Raw genomic sequence first — 17,162 nt, 5'->3', positions numbered from 1 at the left:
TGACCGTTCCTAGCAACGCTCCTAGGTAACGACGTAGAGGAAGCGCGCTCAGCGTGGCGGACTGTCATCATCAACAATCAAAACAACAACATGGAACCGCAACAGGTAATTTATGTAACGTTTGCCTTAACCACGCTAGATAAAATAATTACTGTACTTTTCTTTGTTGCGTCTTTGTGTTACCAGCAACCCGGAAGTGCCAGTTAACGGTTAGATAGCTAACTGCTGCTAGGCATTGAGCTAACTGGCATACTAATGTTAACGTAGCTGACCTGTTTACTCAGCTCACTCTATTTTAATATGAAGAAACTTGGAAAAACCGTTGCGTGTTAATTTATATTTACTGAAGCTTAACTAGCCATTAGTCTGGCTTATTTGTTTATCGCTTTGCTTTAACGATTCCAGATACACTGGCTGTAGTATAACACATCTTTCAGTGGTTACGTTAACTCAGATTCAAGTCGATTTATCCAGTGGTGATTTTTCTTGCTAACATTTTCATAACAAATGTACACAGACTGTAAAGCACAACTTCTGGATTTTTTATTTTTTAAGTGGACTAAAATAAAACAACTGCAAACTCTTTCCTGTGTGTATTTGGGTTCATTACGTCACAAGAGGCACAGAAGTTGAGCAGATCAACAGGAACAGTAAATATGTTGCAGCTTTTGATAGATTCCACTAAAGGTTGTAAAGCACACCAGTTGCAATTGAGTTTGAAGGAGTTCAACCTTTAACTGTTTAACTGTTTGAAGATCATTTCATGACCAGTGAAATAAAACTTATCTTGCTTTGTGTGTCTGTTTTAGACGGTGACGACTCCTCATCGACTAGGAGATGAAGATGCAATTGGTCCAGATGGACAAACAGGCCCACCGGAAGCCCGAAGTCAAAGTATTGTCCAACAGGATCATAGTCAGCTTAAAATAAAAACAGATGTTCAAGAGCTTCAGCTGTCACAGCAAAACGTTTTTCAGCTAGGTATATCTCCCTACATATAACAAAATAACATAAACGAGGAAATAAAACAGCTAAAGGATTGATTTAATTAATTGGTGCTGTATTGATTTTTTAAAAAATAAACTGGTGTAAGAAACAATATTCTCTAGCCAAGAAGGACTTTGTTCTGACAGTAGTGCTTTATATTTATGTATAAGCGTTTAGATATTCCCGCTTCTGGTTCAAATGTGTAACATTCAGAAACTTGTATTTCATCAGAATTCCAGGACAGTCATCTGTCTCCTGCTCTGTCACTGCTGCCTCTAATCCCAGGACTTGAGCACAGTGTCACTGAATACTCCTTCTTCCAGCAAGGTGGTCCAGAATTTGCTCCCCTAAGGTAAGACACACCGAGTTAATAGAATAGCCTTTATTATTCAGCAAAGGGGAAAGTCAGGTGCAACAGCAGCATCAGATATAAAAGTTCTCACAAAAGAAATAAAAATAATATATAAAAAAAGATTAACAAAATGACAAATAGTAATAATAACAATAATATACTATACAAAACTATTACAGAAAATGCTGTTCAGTTATTAGGTCATGACTGTTGTTCTGTAGATATACTTTTCTACAAAAAAAATGCCACTTGAAACATGCATTTTTCACATTTTGTTACAGGAAATCACAAAACTCAATGCATTTTATTGGTCTTTAATGTAATAGACCAACACCGTGTCACATCATTGTCAAGTCCTCTTTAAATTTAACACCCCTAAATAAATTCAACTTCAGCAAAAGGCATTCCAGAGCTCCCCTAACTAGTAATTAAGTAGTAATAACACTAGTAGGTAGTGTCAAGATTATTGAAAGAAAAGCGGCAATATTATCGTTTATCGCAATGATTTATGGAACAATTTGTCGTTCAGCAAAATTTGTTATCATAACTGAAAGGTGTGGTTGTAACTATGGGTGCACCAACTGCAGGTTTCTGGATGATTACCGATCTTTAAAAAGCCTGACGACTACTATATTAGTCAGTGTCGATTTTCTATTTATTTAGTTTTTGTCTGAAAAGTTGATAAGTATGGAGATAAAGATGCCAAGTTGACAACAGCAGAATAACTTTTGTTAACTGCAGACGTGACCTGGTGGGTGGGTCTGTCAGTCAGTCCTCTATCACACCAGAGCAAAATGGGACAGTGGATGATTTTCTGATCTTTGCTGAGGACGAAAAGATTGGTGGATATAATCAGTTTCATGTGTAAGTACTGGCCAATCGCAGATTTCCCAAAATTAAGGATATCGGGCCGATTTATTGGCTGGTTAATGTATCAGTGCATCCTTAGTTGTAACATGACACAAAAAGTAGAAAAAGGTTCAAGGTGGCTTAGATACTTTAACAAGGCATGATAATAATCATATGCATTCTTCTCGCCAGGGCTTTTCCTGATGTTTCTATGGTATCAGAGAGGCTCCGTTTTCTTATCCATGACAGCACCACCAATTCCTCTGAGCAGAGCTCACTTTCCCAGCATCCTTTGTCTCAGGCAACCCTCCTTTCTGATGAAGGAGCAAGCAGCAACTTCTCCCCATCTCAGCATGACACACAAAGAAAACTATCAAGCGGAGATAACAAAGAGACTAAGTTGGAAACAGAATACAACTTGACAGACAGTAATAAAGTTGGAATTCATGAAGATGAAACTATCTTTCTACATAAAGACATTTCTATGCAGGATCCTCAAGCCAACCAGAGACAGGTTGGCATGCAAAGCAGCAGTAGCAGCTCTGTTTCCTCTGAATCCCTGACATCTATTAAAAGCACTGGCTTTTGTCCAGATCAGCCGAGACAAACAGAAGACAACATGTCTGAAAGACAAGGTCCACCAGGTGAAGCCAGTCCCTCCCAACAGCAGAAAAATCACAAAGAAATCAGTAACATCACTACTGGTTCCCGCTCAACTCAGCCCGATGATAGCAGCGAAGAGTTGCACAAAGAGCTGCTGTCTGAGGTACAGAAACTCAGCAACTTTGAGGCACGCCAGCATCCAAAGGGTCCGACACCAACTCGTGAGCTGATCACAGCTTATCTCAAAGAATCACAAGGCAAACGTAGTGGGAAGCCATTTTCAGCGGGTTCAGAATGGGTTCACAGAGACAGAGACCTATGGTCTTTACAGAACCAAACAGGAAGTGAAGGCTCCTATCTTGGTTTCCTTCCACAGTCTCAATCTACACCAGGCGTTTTCTTTGTGCCACCGAAATTTGATGTTAAGACTAAACTTGCACATCTTTCAGCTATAAAATCTAACATAGATACCTTGGGTGCACACTCAGCTGATGGCCGTCTTCCAGACACAGAAGATCCTCAGGAGGCCTCTCACAAAGTCCATTCCCTCCCGAGTCTCAACTATCTGCAGAAAGTTGATGCCTGGAAGACAAAAGAAAGCTCAGAAAGGACCCCGTCATTAGAAGGCCTAGCATTGCACAGACTTTCGGGAGTTCCTCCTAAGAAAGGTGACGAGGCAGGATTCAACACCCTTATCCGGCAGCCTTCCACCAACCAGGATGCTACACAGATCTCTTCCTCTACACCTTCAGGAGGTTCCTCTCCCAGACGAGGAGAGGCTGTAGGTGGAGCTCACGGTGACTTAGAGAATAAGGGATCTGCTACTCCACCTTCTGCCTCTCCCTTCGGCAGATCACAGTCCCCCTCGTCCCTTGGTACAGTTGTCGTGGTCGCTGACAAGCACCAGCTGACCAACACTGCTCCAGAAAATAAGACAACTCAGGGCCTGAAGGACACTCTTCCTCCACCCAGTACCGCCACTCAACCCTCACGTTTCGAAAGCCTTGGTCGCTTCAGTGACGTCTCCGAACTCTCAAGTTCCCAAGACAGCTACACAGAAATTAAAGTAGAACCTTCTGTCGGAACCTCTTCTGTTGTTAGCCTTGAGCTTGATAATTATGCTCCCTACTGGACTTTTAAACATTCAGCAACGTCACCACCTCCTCCAGGGTCTAAAGAGCTCAACATTGACGAACGAATTCCGGTAAACAAAGTTGCTCGGATTTATTTATTTTTTTGTTTGCTTGAAGTCGATGTATTTTAGATATCAGATTGTTCAGTTTAATATTTATGTGAACATAGTTATCTGATAAGTTCTCTCTCGTTTTTTCTATTAGTTGTATCTTCAAAACCTTGGTATCGACCAAACTCCGTCAAAGATCCTGACTCCGTTTGCACCTAGAGGGCCCATCAGAGAACCGGAGTTCTCTCCCACTGATCTCTGTACTATTAAAGGATCTTCTGGAACTCCTTCAAAGAGCACCCAACCCTCAGAGGGTAACAAACCTTATAATGACCTTCTCTGTATAAAAGGCAACTTGGTGGAAATACTTGTCAGCAAATTTAATGTTTTAACAGCTGCAGCTAATAGAATGATCAAATAAGATCCACATTTTAAACGTGAGACTTCATTGAAATTTTAAAGTCCTGGTCTGTTTTTAGTTCTGCAAGCATTAAGGAATGCCCAGCCATGAAGCAACACGGAAGAGTATGACATTTGGTTTAGGCATTTTTCAAGCCTGGAAAAATATGAAAAAGGGGTAATTGGTATTTGGCTTCAATAATCAGTCCATCAATCAATCCATCTGTTCATCTATAGTATTCATTCATTTTTCCTTTTACTCGGCAAACTTCCATTCAGAGCCATCCATCATTCCAACTTCTCATGTCTTTAGCTGTCACATTTAAAGCCTAAATTCATAAAGAAACTTTGAATTTAAATTGTAAAAACTGAGCTAAAAGGAAAGAGAATTATGGAAAATGATGTAATATTCGCATAAAAACTGTGTTGGAACCATGTGTCATCTTTCTTTATGAAACAAGTCTAAAGCTGTGTTTGTGGTTCATTTTTTTTTTGTAAGTTCAAAACAGGCACAAAAATGTTAAATAATACATCAATTATTAATGACTAATAATTTTTGTCTCGTATTCAGGTAGCAGTCCCCATAAAGGCGAGTTCTCCATGTCCAGCATTCTGTCGATGGACTCCAGTGTATCCATCCCTCTCAGCATGGACAGTCTTGGTCTGGTTTCCTCGCCATCAGAGCAGGTCAGAGTAAAGACCTCTCCTCCGTCCGACACAGAAGCCGCTCAGAGGGAGAGCAGACTGGCCTCCTGCTCCGGGCCCGGTGAACACTCCTCTGTTCTGATCCAAAACAGCAAGCAGGATTTCAAGTCCGTCGCTGTGAACGTTTCTGATACAGATACAAAGTCATCTGTTCGGAGGTGCGATAATATGGATCAAGATGCGGAGAATTCCTTTGTTAGCACAAAGGCATTGTCAGAGATCCGTAAGCTACTCTCTCAAGCAGAGGACATGATATCTACTGCATCTTCCACGTCTTCATCGGGACCTAATGCAACCCTTCTCTTCTCTGATAAAGACATTTTCAGGCCACCAAACACATCAACCACCCAGTTGCAGAACTCCTCGTTCTCTTCCTCTATCTCCACCTTCACTGGCGGAGACCTAAAGTCTCATTCCTCTCCACCATGGGCCAGGTCTTCCTCAGACTCCATACTTACATCAGAGAAACCAAACCAAAGCTCCACTGGGCTAGAGAGCTTGATGTCATCCGAGCAACCTGATAGTCCATCCACACAAGCCCGGCGGACAGAGCCGGAAGGATGCAGCGCGGCACCTCCAGATAAAATACAGACACAGCCGTCAACAGCCGCAAGTACAACTCAGTTCAACGCTGCTCTTGAAGAAGATAATGAAGAAGAAGAAGAAGAAAAAGTAGAAGAAGAAAAGACTATACCCATTGATCCTGGTGCAGAGAGTTGCTCTGCCTTTCCCGTTTGCGAGGATGCTGACCAGGGAGTGATGAGCGACAGCAGCAGTGAAAGCTCACTGGCAATCAGAGTGGCCAAACTACTGCAGAATGAATCTTCAGCCACCATGACGTCGAGCACGCCCAGCGTCACAGATCAGGAAGAGGGCAAGGCCAGAGGTAAAAGATTCACATCCTGTTGTCTTTTTGTTTTTGTTAAATTAAACCAAACCAAGGAGAAGGGTCAAAAAACTCTTCCCTGTAGGGCAGTTGCTGTTGGAGATGCTTGCATTTAGTTAAACGTTTAGTCTCCAAAACGTAAAGGGACAGAGAGACGTCGACTGTTGCCAATACAACAAGTAGTGATACAAATCACTACCAAGTTCTGATTGGTACATCTCTAACCAAATTAAAGTGTAAAACTTTCTTGCTCTTTTACATTCACTCTTTATTTGGAACTGCTCATTTCACTGGCTGCTTTCTTTTCAGACTATGTTAAGCTCACATGTATTTATTTTCCCATATTTCAGAGTGGATGAAGTCAAAGGTTTTGGGACAGCAGCGTGACCTGCTGCTGTTGGACGTAGAAGATAGACGGCACATTGAAGAAATCAAGAAACAGCTCCTGCTGAGAAACCCTCTCAAAGTAATAATCGTTGATACATTTTAAAAGAATCAGAAATTTGTAGTTGTATTACAAAATGTAACAAATAGTTGTTTTTATATTTGTCATTTTTATGTCAGCCTTTCATCTCTGAAGAGTGTAGGTGCTCAAGGTAACCCACGTGTTTGCAACTTCTTGCAAAGTGTGCCAGAAATTGAAAGATAAACAGTTTCCATGTTCTAGAGTTGCTATGTACAGATTTTTCTGAGGTTCTTTAAGTTTAATTAATGCAAAGCGACTGGCTAAAATGTTTGTATTTCTTCAACTTTTTAAATTCCATCATATTATCGTCACTTTTGTCGTCATCACAAAAGTACCTTAAAATATCATAACACTTTTAAGTCCATATCGCCACTCATGACAATCTGGAAACCCAAGACAAACAGAAAATTTGATTAATTGAAAAAATTTGCCCCGCCCTATTGCAAAGCGACGTAATGTGAAAATATTTCGGCGTGTGAATGCTTTTTTTCTAAGCCGAAGTTTGCCCATGTTTGCTGTGGAAAAATGTTTTTGTGGGCTCTTCTTGTTCTTTGCAGGTCTTTAAAAACTTCCTTGTTTTTTTCCCCCTTTCTTCCAGAGCCAAGGGAGCACAGATACAGAGAGCAGCAGCATGGCCTCCAGTGTTCAGGTCCACAAAGAGACCAATCCCCCTAAACCAACCGAAATGTTTCCTACCCTCAGCATTGCTAACAAGCAGCTAGCTGTCCACCCAGACCCTCACATGACGCTACAGAGCAACCTTCACCTCGATCTAGAAGCCAGAGTTTGCGCGATTGCTGCCAGGGAAGGAATAACACTCTCTACAAAAAGACCCCAGACCCTTCTATCCATCAGCATACCCACCCAAAGGATCTCTGTGACCTCCTCACCTTCCATTTTGACCCCCACTTCCACTTCTGCTCTCAGCCCAGCCTCAGACCCCCTCCACCTGGCAGAGCTTTCCACCGGAACGTCATCATCCAGCAAGCATCTTTCAACCAGTCTGGATGAATCTGAGACGGTTCCTTTAGTCCAGATTACAAGAGAACCACCATCTGCGCATGACGAAAGTACCAGAAAGAGGCGAGACACAGTGGGAGGCCAGGGTGAGGAACCTCCCCAAACCGCCACGCAGGCTGTAGATAAACAGAATGTGGGGACAAACGTCCAGTCTAGTTCTTTTCTGGCCGTTGGGCAGGGATTCAGGACAAGACATTTTACTCTGTTGCCTAAAAATATTTTGGCCTCCACTGCCCACTGTCCTGGTTCTGGTGCCGCCACCGCCGCCCTGAGGGACTCCTCTTTGACCGCCAGCAGTCCAGATGAAGGCGTCGGGTCATCAAGTCCAGCAGAATGGTACGATGGCAGGAAGCCGGTGGCTGACAGGACAGACGTTTCCACCATTGATCCTCAGGGAAAGGGCATCACACCATCGAGTTCTTATCCTGCTGAAACACCTGGTAGGCTCATAGTGAAGTGTTTTAAAGAGGGTTTTCGTTGAATTTCATACTTTATTACCACTTTTTTTTTTTTTTTAACTGTGGCAATAACAATTCACGTGCCGTCACTCGTCTTCCTTCCACCAGTAGCTGTGCTGCTGCCTTACAAACCTCGCGGCAGTGAGGAGCTCTTCTACGTCCCTCAGATGGAAGCTGATGTTTGCTCCACCAACCGGACCAACACCACCATGGAGAGCTCTCACACAGGTACGGCGCAGAAATATTCATACTGCCTAGAACTTTGCTGCCATGTCCCAATCCAGCATTTAGTCTGATCCAGGGTTTCTATCCAGCAATGCTTGTATCCCTCTGACCCATTGGATAATAATAAATGGGTCAGTTGTTCTCATACCTTTTGATGTTGATTATTGTTCTCTGTCTGAGTGTTATCACTTGATCAAGTCTTTTCTAACATTCCACACTACAAAATAAGTTAGAACGGTATGTATGACTTGTATTGATATCATATCGGCTCCTCTCATGTTCTAATTGTCCATTAAAGGAGAGCAGCTGGTCCGCTGTAACACACACCGCTCAGCACGTCCATTATTCATGTTCAGGGGCTGAGTTAGACAAAGGCATAGCTGCAGCCTGAGTAGAGAGGTGGAGGTGGGGCAGACTGGAGCCTCTTGAATGCTGGCTGGGAATATTCAGTTGCTTCCCCAGCAGCTTTTTGTCTTTGTCCAATTCGATCGGCTCTCGTTGTGATGTAAGCAACCACTGGTAAATTCCCCTCCAGGGTCAGACGACGCTGTGCCTCCCACCTTCAGCAGCGAAGTCCTTGGGGATCAGGACCCCAGGCTGGACCGCGGAATCGCGTTCAGACACCAGGAGGGCATCTACAGCAAGAGGCTGAGAACAGCTGCCGTCACAATGGCAGACCGCGCACACACAGGTGAGCTGAACACACCGAGGACATGAGATGTGATGCTGGCCAGGAGACATGATGGTTACTGCTCTCATGGAAAGACATCTTAATGTAGTCACTTTGTAAGTAGTTAGTAAATACTAACCATCATCACTCCCTTCCCTGTTTTGTCATTGCTCCCTCTCATTCATCCATCATTGCTTCATCTGTCTTTTCTTCCTCATTCCCTTCCTTGTTCAAATCCTCCGTCCCTCCCTTCCTTATTTCAACTTTCCTTTCTCCTTCCCTCCCTCCCTAGTTTCATCCTTCCTCACTCCCTCCGTCAGTGTCTTCCTTCCTTCTTTGGTCCTTTACCCCCTCACTCTCGCATTGCTTTCTTCCTCCCTTGTCTCTTTCTACCTCCTTTCTGTTGTTCCTTCCTTCCTTTCTCTGTCACTTGTTTCATCCTTCCTTCATGTTCCATCATTCCCTTCCTTGTTTCTTCTTCCTTCTTTCCCCCTTCCTCCCATCCATCCACTCACCCTGTAATAATAATAATCTCTCCATATCTTCTTTATGAACAGTAGATGCTCCTGCAGCAGCAGACCGAGGGTCTCCAGCTCTGATTCAGGGTGTGAAGCCGTCTTCCCAGGAATCATCCACCTTTACCAGAGCGCCTTCAATCAACCTCAAACCCTCCAGTAGGGATCAGGGCACCAGCCCGATCCACTTCCCCCAGTGCAAACCAACGGAGCTGGCTCATGACAGGTTTCATCCAGCACGCTTAGAAACAGCCCACACCGAGACCAGAGATCGAGAACATCCTCCGCCGGCCCTCCGACAGGGCACTAGCACCCTGGACCACCTGTGGCAGAAATTCTGTGATCAGCGGACCAAGGACGAGGCGCGCCCCACCGGCGATAAAGACATTTCCCTGTTGGAGCGACTGGAGCGTCTGTCTCGCGTGATTCACCGCACGCAGGCTGCTCAGGAAGCTGAGAGCCAGGAAGACCGGAGTAGTTACTTTCCTGGAAGGACGCCGAGGAAAGAACGAAAGGAGATTAAATGGAGCGAACACGGCGGAGTCACTGAAAGGGGATGGGAAGTAGGGGGAGGAGAGGCAGAACATCCAACCCAACTGAACCACCCGTCCTCCCCAGCAGACAGGGATCAACCAGATAGCCTGTCGTCCACTTCCACCGTGGATACGGCCCGACTCGTCAGGGCCTTCGGCGCTGACAGAGTCAGAAACGTGAACAGCAGTTCTCGACTTGGTAAATTGTACAGCACCATCAACAAACAGAGGGAAGACTGGAGAGGAAAGGAGGCCGACTCCTCGGTTACCCTCACACCATCCGAGGAATCGGTACGTGTCTCTGAGAGGACAGGAAGCTGGAGACACCGTGTCTCCATCCCTGCTCTACGAGTTATCTGGCCGTGTTTATGCTAACATTTATTATTCCACTTGTCTGAATGTAAAAGTGTTTCCAAAACTGCCCTCAGGTTGTTGCTGATTCAGCACAAACGTCCAGCTCACACACGTTCTCACCACAGCGCAGACCTTCTAGGACTCTGACAGCCAAGAGGGCTGTAAGAGCAGTCAACAAAAGCATCCAGGCAGGTCAGTCGTCATCAACCATGATCAACTTTTACCTTTGAGGAAAAATGAAAACTTCTTATTTTTTCTATGTACATCTTTTTGATGTAGGACTTAAGGCTGTCAGAATAAGGAAATTAAAATGAGCTCAATAATTTCCAATATGATGATTAATAATGTTTTGAAGGCTAATTTTGTTCACAAACAGATTATAATCACTTTTAATTTTCTTTTCAATTGTGTTTTTTTATTATTTCCATTTTACATATATTTTTTGGTTATCGTGTTTTATTTTGGATATTTAAAATGTCTTCCAGTTCCATCGTTAAGTACTCTTGACAAAATTTAGGTTTATTGGTCTTTGACAGGGTGAATTTACACTATTATGCCATTATCGATATATTACTTTAAGATGGTCTCAAAGCAACAATGTTATTGTTTATCACAATTATTACTGGGAGGATTTATTACCCACCAAAATTCGTTTTCATGACAGGCTTAGTAGGAAGGAATAGGAATGAACTTCTTTGGGAGATAAATAAAACTGCATAAAATATATTCATCTTGGTTCTTCAATATTCTGTACATTATTTATCTCGATGTATTTAGCAAATAACACATTTACAGAAAAAAAGTTGTTTTTTATCTCAGATGCTAAATGTATAGTTGTTTTTTTTTTAGCAGTTTTGGCTTAGTCAGGATCTTTTTCTTTTTCTTTCATCAAATAGCCTTTTTTTTTTTGCTTGTATCCTCCAGTTAATACATTACTAAATTAGTTGACAATTATTTCAATAGTCGATTAATTTCCGCCCTAAAAAATAATCAAATGTTTTGTAAAGTCGGTAATATTTTACCTTCTTCATCAGGTGAGCTGGAGATTGTTCGTAACGGGACTCGGCGGAACACCAGAGATGTTGGGACTACGTTCCCGTCTCCTGCAGAAGCCAGGACTTGTGGGCAGACCTCCTCTTCTTCGTCAGGCACAGTGGGAGGAAGAGGAGGAAGGAGAGTTCTTCCTAAATCAAACAACCAGAAGCAGAAGAAGAGCAAGAGGAGCCCCTCCAAGCCTTACCCTAAAAGTAGGTCTGCTCTTAAAGCTCCTGGCTGGTTTTTCGTTAATTCACTGAACAGGCAGCGCGTTAGCTTCGCGCGCTGTCGCCACGTCTGTCATGGACCTCTGAATTTTTTTTGTTTTTTAATTAGCTCGACACATGGTGAGCGACAAACGACAGCGAAAGCGACAGTTTTCCGCCATTCGGGATGAATCCAACACATGGGACGCGATAAAGTTGAACAGCTTTTAAATTCTTGTGTCGCATAGCTTACCAGCGTGTGGACGTCTACGTGTACGAGCTTCAAATTTCACGTGTGCGAATTTCACTGGTGACGAAGAAAGACTAGCGGTTGTCGCCTCACCGCACAGCTCGATAGAAAATGAGTAGAGAGTGACGTCGCCTCGCGGGTCGAGCCATTAACACGGTGTCAATCGCGCGCGAACCATTTCACCTCAAATTTGATGATTTGTATTAGGGTATTGTTTCATGTCAGGACCCCTCCACCGGTATTTATATGTATGAACCCTTTATGGGGGCTCATTTTCGGAGAATATGAGGCCGACTTATATGTCAATTATAAGCGACACAGCGCTTTCTCGACTCGCGCGCGCTTAACGCAAACTTTGAAAAACGCGACTAACTCGACCTCATGTGACAGACAGACCAACAAAAGTTTCTTCCATTTTGAAGATTAAAATGCTCTTAAGATTCTAGTTGTGTCATGTGAGAAAAGAAATATTCATTGTGTCATGTTTAATTGTTTTAAATCAATTATTTTAAGGTGTTTCGTGGTTCATCCCAGTTGACAACCTGAGGTCTGAGATGAGGAAGGAGAACCGGCCGGAGAAGATGAACACGGCGTGGCTTGAGCCGTACAGCAGAACCCGTCCCTGGAGAGAGCTGCTCAGACAGAGACAAGTCCGAGATCTGAATCCTAAAACCAAAGTATTGTCCTCTGGTCTGGCACGGGTCTCCCTGCAAGTGAGTTTATGTTTTTTTATCTTCAGAAACATGGATTTTAAAAAAATATATAGTTAAAATCTTCAGTGTTTAACACATAAGCATTGTGGGAGATTTCATCGTATTGCTCCGTCCCTGCAGGAGGCTCTGGAGATGCGGCGGCCGGATTTCATCTCTCAGTCCAAGCAGAGGGTGAGATGTCTGGCTCTGCAGGCCGAGGACAGGAGGATCCAGGCTGCGAGAAACCTGCTGTTCGACCAGCTAGAAGAACCTCAGAGGCTCCCGAGACCCGCAGGTATCCAGAACCTGGAAAACCGCTGCTCCACACCGTCACTCTGCAGGAGTTACAGTAACTGTAGCAGCTAAAAGTTTTTTTTCCTCTGCAAAGGCACAGCACTGTTGAGGAGAGCAGTACCGAGGAAAGAGATGATCCAGAGGTCCAAACAGTAAGCATTTAATGTTAATATCTGCATTTCACATTAGAAGCTTTACTCAGCTTACAACTCATCAGTCTATTATGGCACAACATGAAGACTTCCCACAAAATAAGTGCAAATTCAGCACGTAAACACTTAGAAACCATGTCCTTGGTGTGCAGATATTTACCTCTAAGGGATGATGTTTGTTTAGTACAAAGCTGTACAAATGTAATTGTAAATAGAGAAAACATAATACTCAGAGATTAATCTGACATTTTCCAAAAAAATAAAAAAAATTTTTGGGTTGTAAAACTTTAAAATTTGCTAGAGATAACCGAAACTTTTGTATTAACCAAGATTAATCTTCAAAAGAGGAAAATAAAAAAAACATGGAAACGTGGCATTTCGACGGTCCAAAAATTTTGACTTTTGAAACTGAAATTTCCACCTTTTTTGAGATTAATCTCAAAATTTCTGAATTTTTTGGCAGAAATGTATTCCTCCCTCCTCTATCGACAACAGCCCTAATACGCTGTCATATTTTAGAGTACGAATCTAACATCTTTCATTTGTAACACTGACATTGTAAATTTTATTGTAACAGAATTTATGAGAATCTTCCTGAGGTGCGTCGCAGGAGAGAGGAGGAAAGGCGGAAGGCCGAGTATCAGACGTACAGGCTGAACGCCAAGCTCTACAACAAGGTGCAGTCTGTCAGTCAGGAACAAAAACGTCCTGATCTGACTTCCTGCAGCTTTTCTGTGACCATTGGTTCCACTTTGACTCCATGTTGGAAATGACTAACATGCTGCTGCTTCTTTTCTCGTTTTCTTTTCCAGAGAGTGAGGAACCGAGTCCTGAGCAGGCGAACAGCCTGGCAGTGATTAAACGGAACAGCTCCAAAATGTTATTTCATAAGTCATGTGAAATTATTTTGAGCCATTCAGTACAGAACAAAGCAGACACATTTTTTTTTACCAGAAAAAAGGTGCTCCAGATAATATCTGCCTATTTTTTTATCATGTGTAACAGAAACTTGGGTATTTATTTTTTTTTTGTTGTTGTTGCTGTTAAAATTAAAGTGATTTTACATTCTTTGTGTTTTGGGAATATGAAAACAACAGAGGCCGACATTGGCTTTGAAGGATTTATTGATCAGTTATCGGTTGTGCAGCAGCAGGAAACCACACAGGGGACAAAGAGACGAGCTGGACAAGCTGCAGATTCACTACACCACACAGCATCGCAATGTACTTTCATACAAATGCACTATGCCCGTTAAACGAATTCATAAACGTTCAAGTTAATAATGACAGTTGTGTGTAAACAGAGACAGCCAGAAAATAAAAGAAAAAATGTCAGTGAGGATTCAGCCTTGGCAGACGTGGTGGTAAAAAAGAAACGTTCTTTGGCAGACATTATCGTAGTTTTCCTACAAGAAGGTTAAATTAAATTAAAAATAAAAACGAAGGCAGGTGACTGATGGCTGCAGGTTTAAGGCTCGGACAAAGTTCCAGTCTTTAGAACGTGAACATTTCTGGGCTCTCATTGATGAAACCGGTGTCGCTCACAGAGGCTGAAGCGTAGCCCAACCTAACTGTAGCCAGGCTGTGTCCACTGAAGTTATTTAGTTCCTTTAGTCTCAAAGGTTTTCCTCCTATGTTTGATTAATAGCTAAAATCCTCCATCTGTTTGTAACTGAAACGTGCAGGACTTTGTTCTGTTGTGCAAATTCTAATGTTCACACAGACACACACACACACACACGCAAAATGACATTTACAACTCATAATTTCCCTTCTCACAGTCAAGCTAAGAACTGAGCACAAAGATTAGAACGCTTCCTAATATTCTGCACGGCTTCACGGGATTCACACAGGAGCGGAGAAGAGCTTGGTAAATGCGGTGTTTGTGAGTCTGGGCGGCATGCATCAGATTATCCACTCTGGTTTACCGCCGCAGTCTGAAGCACGGCTTTCCGTCACATCAGGATGGAATCAACCTAAAACTTAATGGAGGCGGACCTCTGAGCAAACGTGACGTCGTTTGCCATCAGGCTGAGGCCTATTTCTGATCTCTGGTAACGCTACAACCCGACAACGAGAGAGAACCTCTATGCTCAGATACATGCAGAAGAGGATTCTGACTTTAGTTTGAAGTCAGAATTCAAAGAAAAAAAAGTCAAAATCCCTTTTCTTTTGTTTAGATGGTCCTAATCTCCTTCCGTAGATACAAAACAAGTATTTTTTTCTAGCTTTGTTGACATGAGTGATCATTAATAATTTATATCAAAAGCTGAACTGACGGCTGTCTGAACGCAGAAGATTGTAGTGATATTTCAAAATAAAAACAAAATAATTAGCTTATCATAGCATCGTATGTTAGCTGTTAGCATGGAACTACTAAAACACCAGTCAACAACAGACGGATTCAAAGCTAAACTTGGCTCTGCTGAATATTTTGCCAACTTGCAGCTTCCACACTGGAGATTGTTGTCTGCAACATGATTTAGCGCTTAAAATTGGTGCGTTTGTGGATCAGAAGAGGCTGGGATTTTTCATTTTCTGACCAGGAAGTCACTGAACAAGCTGATGATATCTCCAAAGGAAAGAAAACAAAACATTAAAATAAATATACTGCTAATGGCCTGAAACTGTTCCAGTTGTCAAATTGTAAAATTTCTTTTCTGTCATCCTCGTTTAAAACAGCCGAGACCAAAACGGGGCGGTATCAGAACCGAGCCTGGTGTTACATAAATAAAATCCAAGTAAGCTGAGATTAAAAATGTCACTTGTAACAACAGAGCTGCTAACATCTCAAACATGAAGGTACCTCCCCGTTTTCAGCATTCAACCTTCCACTTAAGGCTGTAGATTCCTCTCGGTTTGGAGGTGGAGGAGGGAGCAGAAACTGATGGTGGCGTGTTTGTGGTGCCGCAGCAGGTGGAGGAGGGCGGGATCACAGGGGTCAAGCAACATTTAGGTCTGCAGGAGACTGTGGACTCTCTGCAGCTGGGACTGGGACAGAACGAGGCGGTGGACCTGCTCCTGACCGCGGGGACACGGCACCAGGACTCGACCCACCAGCACCGTGTCGGAGTGCTTCTCTTCGGTTGCCTGGAAACGGAAAAATACAGAGGTCAGATCCGCAGGTTCTCTAGCTGCGCTTCAGTTGATCTAAAAATCGCAAAATTAGAATTCCGAAAATAATTTTGCTCAGTGGAAAAGCCATATTTTTCTCAAAATATGGCTTATTTTATCACCACATTTTGAGTATTTTTCAACATAAAGTTGTGCTGCTAGGATGAGGTCGTTTTTCTGTCGCATCGAAATTTGTATATTTCGCAAAAAAGATTCTTACCAGTAATTGGTAAGAGTGGTAAACTTTTAATGACTTACTGTGTGAATAAACCTATCCACTTGTGATTTTAATTGCGTTTCTTATTTAATGGAAATGCCACAATTGGAAAATTGTGTTGTTTTTGTTTTTGTAACATTGGCAGAAGTTTTGCACACATTAGTAATGGAAACATAGTTTTAGCTAAAGCGTTCCAATACAGCTGAAGAGGTTTGATGTTTTTGTCGACTACCTTAACAAAGGAGGTTGAAGGGAACGTTGCAAAGTCTGACGAGACTCGAGCTCCAGGCTGCAGATTGACGACATGCTCTGCTACCTCACCCTGTTCAGAAGCAGAGAACAAGATATGCTGGTTGAAACTACTGATGATTGTTTTCTTTTTAATCCTAAAACTATTTAGAGTGTTTTTTACCTTCAGTCTGTCCAGAGTCTCTCTCAGGGACTGAAGACGTGCCGTCTGTTCCAGCAGCTGAGCACTAGGTGTCACTGTAGGACAACACAATGTTAGCGACCTCCTTCCACACAAAGAACTGTGTATATCAGTCAGTTCAGTAGAGCCGATGATTTCAGGCGATAACGACACATGGGTCTATTTAAAGTGACAGACTCTGACCGGCGGCGTATTGGTTGAAGGTGCAATAACATGATAATTACATGGATTCATAATCAGGAGTTCCTGAAACACTTGAAAGCTGATTGGATGTAATTGAACCCTGCACCAATCTGATGGTTGAATAACAGCATTAAAAGATTATAAACAACAAATACCTTTGGTAAGCACATGTGTCTGTTTTTTCAAGAATGAGTGGCCTGTCACAAAACATCTCAATAAAACACACTGAAACTTAAAAAAGGCGTGCAGAGGAGCCAAACATTTTATTCAAGTAAAAGTAAAAAGTATGGCGCAGTAAAATTATTATTCTTAAAGTTTTTTTTTCAAAATATACTCATGCAAATGCAGCTAGTCACTACCCACCTCTGTAAACTTGCGATTGTTG

General features: G+C 42.7%; 2 protein-coding genes across 14 annotated transcripts in view; one reads left to right on the top strand and one right to left on the bottom strand.

The window, feature by feature from the left end:
- The first annotated feature begins 2 nt into the window (after positions 1 to 2).
- alms1 (ALMS1 centrosome and basal body associated protein) lies at positions 3 to 15,485 on the top strand. Of its 4 annotated transcripts, none has more exons than XM_007569509.2 (18): positions 3 to 105; positions 810 to 894; positions 1,219 to 1,339; positions 2,381 to 3,995; positions 4,129 to 4,288; positions 4,945 to 5,964; positions 6,315 to 6,430; positions 7,029 to 7,890; positions 8,017 to 8,136; positions 8,669 to 8,824; positions 9,361 to 10,142; positions 10,280 to 10,397; positions 11,240 to 11,452; positions 12,210 to 12,409; positions 12,530 to 12,683; positions 12,777 to 12,834; positions 13,412 to 13,511; positions 13,647 to 15,485. In XM_007569509.2, exons 1-18 carry the CDS (start codon positions 91 to 93, stop codon positions 13,689 to 13,691), a joined length of 5,940 nt encoding a protein of 1,979 aa, XP_007569571.1. In that variant the 5' UTR covers positions 3 to 90; the 3' UTR covers positions 13,692 to 15,485. The 4 variants fall into 4 exon arrangements, with proteins under 4 accessions (XP_007569571.1, XP_016535891.1, XP_016535892.1 ...); XM_016680405.1 differs by having other exon boundaries at positions 810 to 981; positions 8,020 to 8,136; XM_016680406.1 differs by having other exon boundaries at positions 810 to 981; positions 9,364 to 10,142.
- The window catches only part of dctn1b (dynactin 1b), a 40,529-nt gene continuing 37,310 nt past the window's right edge, over positions 13,944 to 17,162 (bottom strand). For all 10 annotated transcript variants that reach the window (XM_016680411.1, XM_016680412.1, XM_016680407.1 and 7 more), the window contains 3 exons: positions 16,577 to 16,650; positions 16,397 to 16,486; positions 13,944 to 15,923 (listed from right to left, as the gene is read on the bottom strand). In XM_016680411.1, the coding sequence (XP_016535897.1) occupies positions 15,786 to 15,923; positions 16,397 to 16,486; positions 16,577 to 16,650 (302 nt within the window). In that variant the 3' untranslated portion in view covers positions 13,944 to 15,785. The remainder of the gene's footprint in view (positions 15,924 to 16,396; positions 16,487 to 16,576; positions 16,651 to 17,162) is intronic.

Source organism: Poecilia formosa, unplaced genomic scaffold (assembly GCF_000485575.1).
Source record: "Poecilia formosa unplaced genomic scaffold, Poecilia_formosa-5.1.2 Scaffold241, whole genome shotgun sequence".
Taxonomy (NCBI): domain Eukaryota; kingdom Metazoa; phylum Chordata; class Actinopteri; order Cyprinodontiformes; family Poeciliidae; genus Poecilia; species Poecilia formosa.
The sequence above is the reverse complement of the archived record's forward strand: the minus strand, read 5'-3'. Positions and strand labels throughout refer to the sequence as shown.